The 15,227-nt window shown below is 33.5% G+C and overlaps 4 protein-coding genes across 4 annotated transcripts; 1 reads left to right on the forward strand and 3 right to left on the reverse strand.

Annotated features, from left to right (window-relative positions):
• Window positions 1–3,230: 3,230 nt before the first annotated feature.
• LOC128864792 (histone H4) lies at window positions 3,231–3,614 on the reverse strand. Its single transcript, XM_054104551.1, has one exon. It carries the CDS (start codon window positions 3,569–3,571, stop codon window positions 3,260–3,262), a length of 312 nt encoding a protein of 103 aa, XP_053960526.1. The 5' UTR covers window positions 3,572–3,614; the 3' UTR covers window positions 3,231–3,259.
• A 217-nt stretch (window positions 3,615–3,831) lies between these two features.
• Window positions 3,832–10,104, forward strand: LOC128864630 (histone H3-like). The gene is made up of 2 exons (XM_054104389.1): window positions 3,832–4,236; window positions 9,682–10,104. The coding sequence occupies exons 1-2, from the start codon at window positions 3,874–3,876 to the stop codon at window positions 10,090–10,092; spliced, it is 774 nt and encodes a 257-aa protein (XP_053960364.1). The 5' UTR covers window positions 3,832–3,873; the 3' UTR covers window positions 10,093–10,104.
• On the reverse strand, window positions 9,034–9,429 carry LOC128864791 (histone H4). Its single transcript, XM_054104550.1, has one exon. It carries the CDS (start codon window positions 9,369–9,371, stop codon window positions 9,060–9,062), a length of 312 nt encoding a protein of 103 aa, XP_053960525.1. The 5' UTR covers window positions 9,372–9,429; the 3' UTR covers window positions 9,034–9,059.
• A 4,686-nt stretch (window positions 10,105–14,790) lies between the features above and the next one.
• LOC128864788 (histone H4) lies at window positions 14,791–15,186 on the reverse strand. The gene has a single exon (XM_054104547.1). The coding sequence runs from the start codon at window positions 15,126–15,128 to the stop codon at window positions 14,817–14,819; it is 312 nt and encodes a 103-aa protein (XP_053960522.1). The 5' UTR covers window positions 15,129–15,186; the 3' UTR covers window positions 14,791–14,816.
• Between the last annotated feature and the right edge of the window lie 41 nt (window positions 15,187–15,227).

A 15,227-nucleotide genomic window follows, 5' to 3' on the forward strand; every position in this document is an offset into this window, starting at 1 on the left:
AATTTAGCAGATATGCCGACGTCATGCGTTTTGTGTTTCACTAAGCTAAAGCAAAATTTTGTGAAACACAAAACGAATGACGTAGAATCCAAAGTTCCCCTCAAAAATTTGATTTTTTCACCATACCTAACGAGCAAACCTGGTATCTATCATCCTTGCACCTGACTTATACTCACCAGAATTCACCTCAACTAACCTGACCTTAACTCACGGCATTTTATAAGGATGATAGATTACCAACTTTGACCAAACTGCTGCCACATCATCGTGTACATGGCAGCCGAATTCTTGCCTCTCATTTGATACGTATTCACACACTCTTCCAATCAGTCGTCATTGAGGCGGAGTAACATGAAGAAAGGCTATGTTGATTTTTATTTTTCATATATCACCAATACAATCTCTAGTGCTTTCTATGTGTTGGGCCCGGAACTGTTCAGTCCATGTGCTATATTTCTTCTTCCCTATGTGCAGTAATTTTAATTAATTTTTTTTTTTAATTATTCACCCCGATACCTAAACCGTTTTAGGAAATATACCATTGAAAGACTGTAACTAACTAGTATCTAATTGAATTGAAATTAATTTTAAAATTCCTTAATATTGAAGAATACCAGAGCTATGTTCATATGGTCTCATTAGTCTATTAAATATGATATTGGTTTGTTGAACTACTTGGTTTTTATTTTTTTAATGTTTTCTACACACTATAAGGAATTAATTCACTTTTGATCTTTTTGTTAAGAGATTTTGTAGCCCTGAAAAGGGCTTATTATTAATTAACCATGAGGTTCCGTTTGTAACTCACTTACAAACACCGTAAATTATTTACTTTTTACCTGCTGCTGTAGGTTTTTTTGCGGCTGGCTTTTTATTAGATGTAGACTTCTTCCAAATCCATTTAGCAGCAGTTGCTTTTGCTTTAGTTGCTTTTGGCTTAGCAGTTGCAGATTTGGCTTTAGTTGGTTTCACTTTTAATACACCACCCTTTTTTGCATCTTTCGCCTTAGCCTTTTCACTTTTCTTCTTTTCAGCTGTTTTCTTACTGGCTACAGCTTTTTTCACTTTTTTCTCACCACTTGCCGCCTTTTTGACTTTACTCAACGATTTTTTCTTTGATGCACCACTATCTGCTGCCTTCTTTTCAGCCTTAACCTTCTCTGCTGATTTTACGGCTTTTGATTTCAATTTTCCCTCGCTTGATTTACTGGCTGCAACTGATAGTTTGAATGAACCGGACGCACCTTTTCCTTTGGTTTGAATTAATTTGCCACTTGTAACAGCCGATTTCAAATAGCGTTTAATGAATGGTGCCAATTTTTGGGCATCACATTTGTATGTCGCACTAATATATTTCTTAATCGCCAAAAGTGATGAGCCGCCACGTTCCTTTAAATTCTTAATTGATGCGTCGACCATTTGTTGTGTTGGTGGATGGGTAGGGGCAACCGACGGCGTTTTGGGTTTAGCTGCCTTAACCTTTTTGGCAACAACTTTCTTTTCAGCAATAGTAGCAGCAGTAGCTACTGGGGAGCTTACATTCACAACAGCAACTGAATCAGAATCATTTTCAACACTTAGTGCACTTCTTGCTCTCACTGGCACCGGAACATTATGTAGCGAAAACGTAGATTCCAATTTTTTCACTATACGGTCGATTGTCGAACGGGATGGCTGGTTAAATGGACCGTAAAATGGCCGTAATGCTCTTAAAGTAGCAGCAACAGAACGATTATTTTCATAAAAAATTTGCACGATTTGCAATCGTTGCTCAAGTGTGTAGCGTTCCATGATGAAATGTATACTAATGAAGTTAACAAATGACAAGCGAAAAATAAAAAATATTGCGTCGTTCGCCCTCCCTATCGGAAAAAAGTTGAAGCGCACATATTGAAAAACGCCTTATATATTGTAGATTAAAACCTCAGTTTAAATTCCACGTATGTATTATACACTTTCAACACTTCACTCACTTTATGCACTGTACGCACTAGACCAATAGATAATTTCTGGAATCCAATATGTTGTTTAACTCCCTTTAAAATTTGAGAAGCAGAACGAAAAGATGATAATCAAATTTTCACGTTCCAGTGCTATTTAGTGCTGCTATATGACAAACTTTAAGATTTATTTAATTCACTAAAATTCACTGAATTTACTAATTCAACAAATGAATATCTATAACGATAGTATGCATGTATCACTTCCATATCAATATACTTAAATTGGAATAAAGTCAATATTTTTCTTGTAACGAGTGTTTTAGTCGAAACTTTGTACTCAAAATATTAAATTTTCGCTAGTTTTAGTCGATTTTCTTAAAACTCCTTAATATAAATCAATTATTACTATTGAAAATATAAAATATATCAAATTATCAATCATCTGAACAGTTTATTTTATATATTATATTACTTAAAATAATATGTTTGAAAAAATAAAATTAAATATCTCAATGGTATCACCAGAGCAATTCTCAGTGGCGTTAGTTGGATGCATGAAATAATCCAATATTTTGATGAATATTGAAAACTTTAATTTTGGTTGAAATGAATGATGGTAATGAAATAAATAAATTTCACTAATGTGAATTATGTAAATTTTATTTAATATAATACTTAATTTTTTGATATTGAAGCAAATATTCACTAATCAATCGCGTTTTTAAATATGTATATATATATATATACATACATATGTGTGCATACAACATTTTTTAAATAAATAAATATTTAATATTATTTTAATTAATAAAACAATTTAACTTTTTCTTTAAAAAATTTGCAATATATGTCAAAGCAAGGTACAAAATTCCCATATATACATACATACGTGCTCACATAAAAGGGGAATCACCTATTTCATTTTTATAATGAACAACAAAGCTTGCTTGTGATATTTTTGAATTTTGTCCGTTTATGAGAAATTTTTTTATGAAAATGGTTTGAAATACTTTGTCCGCGTCCGGTTATTAGAGTGTCCGTTTATTAGGATGATATTTGTATGAAAAAATGAATGAAAAACCTGTGTGCCCAAAATTTGTCCGGTTATTGGAGCTGTCCGGTTATAAGGACTGTCCGTAATGGGGAATTTCACTGTAATGAGTATGTACATATGTATTTGTGCACATGAAATATAGAATGACAACAGAATTGTGCGTTTGTTAGAAATTTTAATTGTACAAAATTTTGAATCTTTGTTAAAAGAATATTGTGGTCCTGAAAAGGACCGTTTTTTAAATATGTACGCAAGAAATTATTTAACCGCCGAAACCGTATAAAGTACGGCCTTGTCTCTTTAAAGCGTACACAACATCCATAGCTGTAACTGTTTTCCTTTTGGCATGTTCAGTATAGGTAACTGCATCACGGATAACATTCTCCAAAAATACTTTTAAAACACCACGAGTTTCTTCATATATCAAACCAGATATACGTTTTACACCACCACGACGAGCTAAACGTCGAATAGCTGGTTTAGTGATACCTTGGATGTTATCACGTAAAACTTTGCGATGACGTTTGGCTCCACCTTTTCCCAAACCTTTACCACCTTTGCCGCGACCAGTCATTTTTTGATATTTACTATTTGCACAAGTTAGAATTTAACACTTTAACACTTCACCACCAATGAAATAACAGAAGCGAGAGCACATCTATTTATACCAAAATCTCACAACTACAATACCCAAGCCAAAAGGTACACCATACATCTATCTCGCTTCAACACATGCCTACATAATACATGGACTTGTGAAACGTTGTTGTTGAAATTGCTACTTAAGATGTGAACGTCATACAATTTGTTATAGGTACAGTGTACAGTGTTCTATAGTGTTCAAGTGTGAGAAAATAACAAAGTGAGTAGTGAAAAATGGCTCGTACAAAGCAAACAGCCCGAAAATCGACTGGTGGAAAAGCACCACGTAAACAATTGGCGACAAAAGCTGCACGCGAAAGTGCACCGGCAACTGGTGGAGTTAAAAAGCCACATCGTTATCGTCCAGGTACAGTGGCGTTGCGTGAAATTCGTCGCTATCAAAAGAGTACCGAATTATTGATACGCAAATTGCCATTTCAGCGCTTAGTTCGTGAAATAGCGCAAGATTTCAAAACTGATCTACGTTTCCAAAGTTTTGCTGTTATGGCTCTACAAGAAGCAAGTGAAGCATACTTGGTTGGTCTTTTTGAAGATACCAATTTGTGTGCCATCCATGCTAAGCGTGTTACAATTATGCCAAAGATACCAATTTGTGTGCCATCCATGCTAAGCGTGTTACAATTATGCCAAAAGATATTCAATTGGCTAGACGTATTCGTGGTGAACGTGCTTAAATCAATAAGAAAACTTACGAAAAAACGGTCCTTTTCAGGACCACAATTTGTTAAACGAAAAAGATGAAAAATTTTATTGAAATATTTATGCATATATATGGGCCTGTTCGTAAATGCAAAAATTGGCAACACCGCAACTCATAAGTGGTCGAAAATGCAACAATGCAGTATATTGTGCGCAAATAGTAGCAAAACACAAATCATAAAAATGGCTGATGCAACAGATGTGTGCTGATTAGCAGTGGCAGTGCAGAATAATCATATTATGCAGCGCAGTGATGAATTTACGAATAGCCTTTATGTGTAGATATTTTTGTTTTTTCGTAAATGTATGTAGTACATACCTATACAGTTCTTTATCTACTCGTGTGCTTTTAAGTATAGTCGGCATGCATGTATACACGTTTATGTAGGTATATGCACACATAACCAGTTTATAAGCAGCAATTTTGGCGCAATTCGGTAATATGTATAAAAATGTAATACACCTAATGGGATGCCACGTTCTTTATTAAGAATATTAAATGAATAAGAAAACTATTATAAAAAAACGGTCCTTTTTGGGACCACAATTTGTTTAATGAAAAAGATCAAACATTTTGTTGGAATATTTATGCGTAAACATATATGATATTTTTGTGTTTTCGTTAATGTACGTAGTACATACATACACATGTTTTTATCTACTCCACATCATTTATACACGAGCGGTTTTTAGTACAGTCTGTAGGCATGTATACACATGTATGAATGAATATGTATACATAACCAGTTTATATGCCGCAGTTTTGGCGCAAATATACATGCGTCTATTCACATTCGATAATATGTATGAAAAAATAACACATTTAGTGAGAAATTATTTAAATCTCTTTGTAAATGTATTTTGTCGTCCTGAAAAGGACGGTTTGTTTGCGTCGGTATTTATAATTATAATTCGCCTATATTTTTCACTTTATGCTTTCTTTTCGGTCTTCTTTGGCAAAAGTACAGCTTGAATATTAGGCAAAACACCACCTTGAGCAATAGTTACACCGGACAACAATTTATTCAATTCTTCATCGTTGCGGATGGCCAATTGTAAATGACGTGGGATGATTCTTGTCTTTTTGTTATCACGAGCAGCATTACCAGCCAATTCAAGAACTTCAGCTGCTAAATATTCCATAACTGCAGCTAGATAAACTGGAGCACCGGCACCAACACGCTCAGCATAATTGCCTTTGCGCAACAAACGATGAATACGACCAACTGGAAATTGAAGACCAGCACGATTTGAACGGGACTTTGCCTTTCCCTTAACTTTACCACCTTTACCGCGACCTGACATTTTCACTCTTATAGATTGTTCACTTCACTACACTAAAAAGCACTGTACTGTATTATACTCAATGTATAAGCACACTATTCACTGATACACAAAATGTGCGCTGCTTATATACTTTCTCGCTATGCTGAGCACCAACCCTTATACTGTGCTGTTGATCATCGTGCGTGTACTACTACTTCGTATTGTCTCGCCGAAGAGTTGGTCGGAAAATATACACTTAAGCCTGCACACGACACATGGTAGGTATAATAAGTGACAAATAGTGTGAGTGAAAATAAAATCATAAAATCATCAAAGTTGTGAAGAAATTAAAATGCCGCCAAAAACTAGTGGAAAAGCAGCAAAGAAAGCCGGTAAGGCTCAAAAGAATATTACTAAAAATGATAAGAAAAAGAAGCGTAAGAGGAAGGAAAGTTATGCTATCTACATCTATAAAGTGTTGAAACAAGTACATCCTGATACCGGTATTTCATCCAAGGCCATGAGCATTATGAATAGTTTTGTGAATGACATCTTTGAGCGCATTGCTGCGGAAGCGTCGCGTTTAGCTCACTATAACAAACGTTCAACCATCACCAGTCGCGAAATTCAAACTGCTGTACGTTTACTCTTGCCCGGTGAATTGGCCAAACATGCCGTCAGTGAAGGTACCAAAGCTGTTACCAAATATACCAGTTCCAAATAATTTTTCCAACTGAACTAATGGTATATAAATGATTGACCAAACAAGGCCCTTTTCAGGGCCACAAAATATAAATTAACAAAGAGAATGAGAAAATGTCTTCATTAATATCTCTACATACATACATATGTATGTATGTATGCACATTGAAATTAATTTTAAAATTCCTTAATATTGAAGAATACCAGAGCTATGTTCATATGGTTTCATTAGTCTATTAAATATGATATTGGTTTGTTGAACTACTTGGTTTTTAATTTTTAAATGTTTTCTACACACTGTAAGGAATAAATTCACTTTTGATCTTTTTGTTAAGAGATTTTGTAGCCCTGAAAAGGGCTTATTATTAATTAACCATGAGGTTCCGTTTGTAACTCACTTACAAACACCGTAAATTATTTACTTTTTACCTGCTGCTGTAGGTTTTTTTGCGGCTGGCTTTTTATTCGATGCAGACTTCTTGGATTTAGCAGCAGTTGCTTTTGCTTTAGCTGCTTTTGGCTTAGCAGTTGCAGATTTGGCTTTAGTTGGTTTCACTTTTAATGCACCACCCTTTTTTGCATCTTTCGCCTTAGCCTTTTCAGTTTTCTTCTTTTCAGCTGTTTTCTTACTGGCAACAGATTTTTTTACCTTTTTCTCACCACTTGCCGCCTTTTTGACTTTACTCAATGATTTTTTCTTTGATGCACCACTATCTGCTGCCTTCTTTTTAGCCTTAACCTTCTCTGCTGATTTTACGGCTTTTGATTTCAATTTTCCCTCGCTTGATTTACTAGCTGCAACTGATAGTTTGAATGAACCGGACGCACCTTTTCCTTTGGTTTGAATTAATTTGCCACTTGTAACAGCCGATTTCAAATAGCGTTTAATGAATGGTGCCAATTTTTGGGCATCACATTTGTATGTCGCACTAATATATTTCTTAATCGCCAAAAGTGATGAACCGCCACGTTCCTTTAAATTCTTAATTGATGCGTCGACCATTTGTTGTGTTGGTGGATGGGTAGGGGCAACCGACGGCTTTTTGGGTTTAGCTGCCTTAACCTTTTTGGCAACAACTTTTTTTTCAGCAATAGTAGCAGCAGTAGCTACTGGGGAGCTTACATTCACAACAGCAACTGAATCAGACATCTTTATTTATATATTGTAGATTAAAACCTCACTTTAAACACTTCACTCACTTTATGTACTGTACGCACTATACCAATAGAGCACTGGTAAATAAAGATAATTTCTGGAATTCAATATGTTGTTTAACTCTGTTTAAAATTTGAGAAGCAGAGCGAAAAGATGATAATCAAATTTTCACGTTCCAGTGCTATTTAGTGCTGCTATATGACAAACTTTAAGATTTATTTAATTCACTAAAATTCACTGAATTTACTAATTCAACAAATGAATATCTATAACGATAGTATGCATGTATCACTTCCATATCAATATACTTAAATTGGAATAAAGTCAATATTTTTCTTGTAACGAGTGTTTTAGTCGAAACTTTGTACTCAAAATATTACATTTTCGCTAGTTTTAGTCGATTTTCTTAAAACTCCTTAATATAAATCAATTATTACTATTGAAAATATAAAATATATCAAATTATCAATCATCTGAACAGTTTATTTTATATATTACTTAAAATAATATGCTTGAAAAAATAAAATTAAATATCTCCATGGTATCACCAGAGCAATTCTCAGTGGCGTTAGGTGGATGCATGAAATAATCCAATATTTTGATGAATATTGAAAACTTTAATTTTGGTTGAAATGAGTGATGGTAATGAAATAAATAAATTTCACTAATGTGAATTATTTTAATATAATATTTAATTTTTTTATATTAATGCAAATATTCACTAATCAATCGCATTTTTAAATATGTATATATATATATATATATATATATGTGTGCATACAAAATTTTTTTATTTAATTAATTAAATATTATTTTACTTTATAAAAAAATTTAACTTTTTCTTTAAAAAGTTTGCAATATATGTCAAAGCAAGGTACAAAATTCCCATATGTACATACATACGTGCTTACATACACGTATACAACTTGTATGCTTGGCGAAGGCAAAAGGCAAAGGTAGTAAGAGTATGATTGTATTCCAAAGTTAAAGAAATAAATATAAATATGAAAATATAATTTTAACTACATATATATTTTTAAAAAGTTGTATTTATGTAGCGAAAAAAATTATTTAACAATTAAATATATCAGGCTAGAGGCCTGGGTGTTAAAATACAGCCATAATCTATTTAACACGTTCGCGGACACTTAAAAATTCAGGAAGCTGCAAAAATAGATAGGCAATTATTTTTGAAACTAGTTGTAATATCCTAAATCTGATTACACATGTATTATAACTGTAGTCAGAATATCGTATTTTAACTGTTATATGAAAGTACTTAATGAATCAAGTGGTCATTACTTTAAAATGTATATTAATTACAAAAACTTAAAGTTACATGAAATTAAATGAATAAAACTTGGCTTTAAAATTTGAATGCTATAGCATTCACGTCCGCGAACGTGTTAATTGTATAATGAGAATGTACATATGTACTCATGCACATCAAATATAGAATCACAACAGAATTGTGAGTTTGTTTAAAATTTTAATTCTACAAAATTTTGAATCTTTGTTAAAAGAATATTGTGGTCCTGAAAAGGACCGTTTTTTAAATATGTACGCAAGAAATTATTTAACCGCCGAAACCGTATAAAGTACGGCCTTGTCTCTTTAAAGCGTACACAACATCCATAGCTGTAACTGTTTTCCTTTTGGCATGTTCAGTATAGGTAACTGCATCACGGATAACATTCTCCAAAAATACTTTTAAAACACCACGAGTTTCTTCATATATCAAACCAGATATACGTTTTACACCACCACGACGAGCTAAACGTCGAATAGCTGGTTTAGTGATACCTTGGATGTTATCACGTAAAACTTTGCGATGGCGTTTGGCTCCACCTTTTCCCAAACCTTTACCACCTTTGCCGCGACCAGTCATTTTTTGATATTTACTATTTGCACAAGTAAGAATTTAACACTTTAACACTGTAACACTTCACCACCAATGAAATAACAGAAGCGAGAGCACATCTATTTATACCAAAATCTCACAACTGCAATACCCAAGACAAAAGGTACACCATACATCTATCTCGCTTCAACACATGCCTACATAATACATGGACTTGTGAAACGTATTAGTTGAAATTGCTACTTAAGATGTGAACGTCATACAATTTGTTATAGGTACAGTGTACAGTGTTCTATAGTGTTCAAGTGTGAGAAAATAATAAAGTGAGTAGTGAAAAATGGCTCGTACAAAGCAAACAGCCCGAAAATCGACTGGTGGAAAGGCACCACGTAAACAATTGGCGACAAAAGCTGCACGCAAAAGTGCACCAGCAACTGGTGGAGTTAAAAAGCCACATCGTTATCGTCCAGGTACAGTGGCGTTGCGTGAAATTCGTCGCTATCAAAAGAGTACCGAATTATTGATACGCAAATTGCCATTCCAGCGCTTGGTTCGTGAAATAGCGCAAGATTTCAAAACTGATCTACGTTTCCAAAGTTCTGCTGTTATGGCTCTACAAGAAGCAAGTGAAGCATACTTGGTTGGTCTTTTTGAAGATACCAATTTGTGTGCCATCCATGCTAAGCGTGTTACAATTATGCCAAAAGATATTCAATTGGCTAGACGTATTCGTGGTGAACGTGCTTAAATCAATAAGAAAACTTACGAAAAAACGGTCCTTTTCAGGACCACAATTTGTTAAACGAAAAAGATGAAAAATTTTATTGAAATATTTATGCATATATATGGGCCTGTTCGTAAATGCAAAAATTGGCAACACCGCAACTCATAAGTGGTCGAAAATGCAACAATGCAGTATATTGTGCGCAAATAGTAGCAAAACACAAATCATAAAAATGGCTGATGCAACAGATGTGTGCTGATTAGCAGTGGCAGTGCAGAATAATCATATTATGCAGCGCAGTGATGAATTTACGAATAGCCTTTATGTGTAGATATTTTTGTTTTTTCGTAAATGTATGTAGTACATACCTATACAGTTCTTTATCTACTCGTGTGCTTTTAAGTATAGTCGGCATGCATGTATACACGTTTATGTAGGTATATGCACACATAACCAGTTTATAAGCAGCAATTTTGGCGCAATTCGGTAATATGTATAAAAATGTAATACACCTAATGGGATGCCACGTTCTTTATTAAGAATATTAAATGAATAAGAAAACTATTATAAAAAAACGGTCCTTTTTGGGACCACAATTTGTTTAATGAAAAAGATCAAACATTTTGTTGGAATATTTATGCGTAAACATATATGATATTTTTGTGTTTTCGTTAATGTACGTAGTACATACATACACATGTTTTTATCTACTCCACATCATTTATACACGAGCGGTTTTTAGTACAGTCTGTAGGCATGTATACACATGTATGAATGAATATGTATACATAACCAGTTTATATGCCGCAGTTTTGGCGCAAATATACATGCGTCTATTCACATTCGATAATATGTATGAAAAAATAACACATTTAGTGAGAAATTATTTAAATCTCTTTGTAAATGTATTTTGTCGTCCTGAAAAGGACGGTTTGTTTGCGTCGGTATTTATAATTATAATTCGCCTATATTTTTCACTTTATGCTTTCTTTTCGGTCTTCTTTGGCAAAAGTACAGCTTGAATATTAGGCAAAACACCACCTTGAGCAATAGTTACACCGGACAACAATTTATTCAATTCTTCATCGTTGCGGATGGCCAATTGTAAATGACGTGGGATGATTCTTGTCTTTTTGTTATCACGAGCAGCATTACCAGCCAATTCAAGAACTTCAGCTGCTAAATATTCCATAACTGCAGCTAGATAAACTGGAGCACCGGCACCAACACGCTCAGCATAATTGCCTTTGCGCAACAAACGATGAATACGACCAACTGGAAATTGAAGACCAGCACGATTTGAACGGGACTTTGCCTTTCCCTTAACTTTACCACCTTTACCGCGACCTGACATTTTCACTCTTATAGATTGTTCACTTCACTACACTAAAAAGCACTGTACTGTATTATACTCAATGTATAAGCACACTATTCACTGATACACAAAATGTGCGCTGCTTATATACTTTCTCGCTATGCTGAGCACCAACCCTTATACTGTGCTGTTGATCATCGTGCGTGTACTACTACTTCGTATTGTCTCGCCGAAGAGTTGGTCGGAAAATATACACTTAAGCCTGCACACGACACATGGTAGGTATAATAAGTGACAAATAGTGTGAGTGAAAATAAAATCATAAAATCATCAAAGTTGTGAAGAAATTAAAATGCCGCCAAAAACTAGTGGAAAAGCAGCAAAGAAAGCCGGTAAGGCTCAAAAGAATATTACTAAAAATGATAAGAAAAAGAAGCGTAAGAGGAAGGAAAGTTATGCTATCTACATCTATAAAGTGTTGAAACAAGTACATCCTGATACCGGTATTTCATCCAAGGCCATGAGCATTATGAATAGTTTTGTGAATGACATCTTTGAGCGCATTGCTGCGGAAGCGTCGCGTTTAGCTCACTATAACAAACGTTCAACCATCACCAGTCGCGAAATTCAAACTGCTGTACGTTTACTCTTGCCCGGTGAATTGGCCAAACATGCCGTCAGTGAAGGTACCAAAGCTGTTACCAAATATACCAGTTCCAAATAATTTTTCCAACTGAACTAATGGTATATAAATGATTGACCAAACAAGGCCCTTTTCAGGGCCACAAAATATAAATTAACAAAGAGAATGAGAAAATGTCTTCATTAATATCTCTACATACATACATATGTATGTATGTATGCACATTGAAATTAATTTTAAAATTCCTTAATATTGAAGAATACCAGAGCTATGTTCATATGGTTTCATTAGTCTATTAAATATGATATTGGTTTGTTGAACTACTTGGTTTTTAATTTTTAAATGTTTTCTACACACTGTAAGGAATAAATTCACTTTTGATCTTTTTGTTAAGAGATTTTGTAGCCCTGAAAAGGGCTTATTATTAATTAACCATGAGGTTCCGTTTGTAACTCACTTACAAACACCGTAAATTATTTACTTTTTACCTGCTGCTGTAGGTTTTTTTGCGGCTGGCTTTTTATTCGATGCAGACTTCTTGGATTTAGCAGCAGTTGCTTTTGCTTTAGCTGCTTTTGGCTTAGCAGTTGCAGATTTGGCTTTAGTTGGTTTCACTTTTAATGCACCACCCTTTTTTGCATCTTTCGCCTTAGCCTTTTCAGTTTTCTTCTTTTCAGCTGTTTTCTTACTGGCAACAGATTTTTTTACCTTTTTCTCACCACTTGCCGCCTTTTTGACTTTACTCAATGATTTTTTCTTTGATGCACCACTATCTGCTGCCTTCTTTTTAGCCTTAACCTTCTCTGCTGATTTTACGGCTTTTGATTTCAATTTTCCCTCGCTTGATTTACTAGCTGCAACTGATAGTTTGAATGAACCGGACGCACCTTTTCCTTTGGTTTGAATTAATTTGCCACTTGTAACAGCCGATTTCAAATAGCGTTTAATGAATGGTGCCAATTTTTGGGCATCACATTTGTATGTCGCACTAATATATTTCTTAATCGCCAAAAGTGATGAACCGCCACGTTCCTTTAAATTCTTAATTGATGCGTCGACCATTTGTTGTGTTGGTGGATGGGTAGGGGCAACCGACGGCTTTTTGGGTTTAGCTGCCTTAACCTTTTTGGCAACAACTTTTTTTTCAGCAATAGTAGCAGCAGTAGCTACTGGGGAGCTTACATTCACAACAGCAACTGAATCAGACATCTTTATTTATATATTGTAGATTAAAACCTCACTTTAAACACTTCACTCACTTTATGTACTGTACGCACTATACCAATAGAGCACTGGTAAATAAAGATAATTTCTGGAATTCAATATGTTGTTTAACTCTGTTTAAAATTTGAGAAGCAGAGCGAAAAGATGATAATCAAATTTTCACGTTCCAGTGCTATTTAGTGCTGCTATATGACAAACTTTAAGATTTATTTAATTCACTAAAATTCACTGAATTTACTAATTCAACAAATGAATATCTATAACGATAGTATGCATGTATCACTTCCATATCAATATACTTAAATTGGAATAAAGTCAATATTTTTCTTGTAACGAGTGTTTTAGTCGAAACTTTGTACTCAAAATATTACATTTTCGCTAGTTTTAGTCGATTTTCTTAAAACTCCTTAATATAAATCAATTATTACTATTGAAAATATAAAATATATCAAATTATCAATCATCTGAACAGTTTATTTTATATATTACTTAAAATAATATGCTTGAAAAAATAAAATTAAATATCTCCATGGTATCACCAGAGCAATTCTCAGTGGCGTTAGTTGGATGCATGAAATAATCCAATATTTTGATGAATATTGAAAACTTTAATTTTGGTTGAAATGAGTGATGGTAATGAAATAAATAAATTTCACTAATGTGAATTATTTTAATATAATATTTAATTTTTTTATATTAATGCAAATATTCACTAATCAATCGCATTTTTAAATATGTATATATATATATATATATATATATGTGTGCATACAAAATTTTTTATTTAATTAATTAAATATTATTTTACTTTATAAAAAAATTTAACTTTTTCTTTAAAAAGTTTGCAATATATGTCAAAGCAAGGTACAAAATTCCCATATGTACATACATACGTGCTTACATACACGTATACAACTTGTATGCTTGGCGAAGGCAAAAGGCAAAGGTAGTAAGAGTATGATTGTATTCCAAAGTTAAAGAAATAAATATAAATATGAAAATATAATTTTAACTACATATATATTTTTAAAAAGTTGTATTTATGTAGCGAAAAAAATTATTTAACAATTAAATATATCAGGCTAGAGGCCTGGGTGTTAAAATACAGCCATAATCTATTTAACACGTTCGCGGACACTTAAAAATTCAGGAAGCTGCAAAAATAGATAGGCAATTATTTTTGAAACTAGTTGTAATATCCTAAATCTGATTACACATGTATTATAACTGTAGTCAGAATATCGTATTTTAACTGTTATATGAAAGTACTTAATGAATCAAGTGGTCATTACTTTAAAATGTATATTAATTACAAAAACTTAAAGTTACATGAAATTAAATGAATAAAACTTGGCTTTAAAATTTGAATGCTATAGCATTCACGTCCGCGAACGTGTTAATTGTATAATGAGAATGTACATATGTACTCATGCACATCAAATATAGAATCACAACAGAATTGTGAGTTTGTTTAAAATTTTAATTGTACAAAATTTTGAATCTTTGTTAAAAGAATATTGTGGTCCTGAAAAGGACCGTTTTTTAAATATGTACGCAAGAAATTATTTAACCGCCGAAACCGTATAAAGTACGGCCTTGTCTCTTTAAAGCGTACACAACATCCATAGCTGTAACTGTTTTCCTTTTGGCATGTTCAGTATAGGTAACTGCATCACGGATAACATTCTCCAAAAATACTTTTAAAACACCACGAGTTTCTTCATATATCAAACCAGATATACGTTTTACACCACCACGACGAGCTAAACGTCGAATAGCTGGTTTAGTGATACCTTGGATGTTATCACGTAAAACTTTGCGATGGCGTTTGGCTCCACCTTTTCCCAAACCTTTACCACCTTTGCCGCGACCAGTCATTTTTTGATATTTACTATTTGCACAAGTAAGAATTTAACACTTTAACACTGTAACACTTCACCACCAATGAAATAACAGAAGCGAGAGCACATCTATTTA

Source organism: Anastrepha ludens, chromosome 5 (assembly GCF_028408465.1).
Source record: "Anastrepha ludens isolate Willacy chromosome 5, idAnaLude1.1, whole genome shotgun sequence".
NCBI lineage: Eukaryota > Metazoa > Arthropoda > Insecta > Diptera > Tephritidae > Anastrepha > Anastrepha ludens.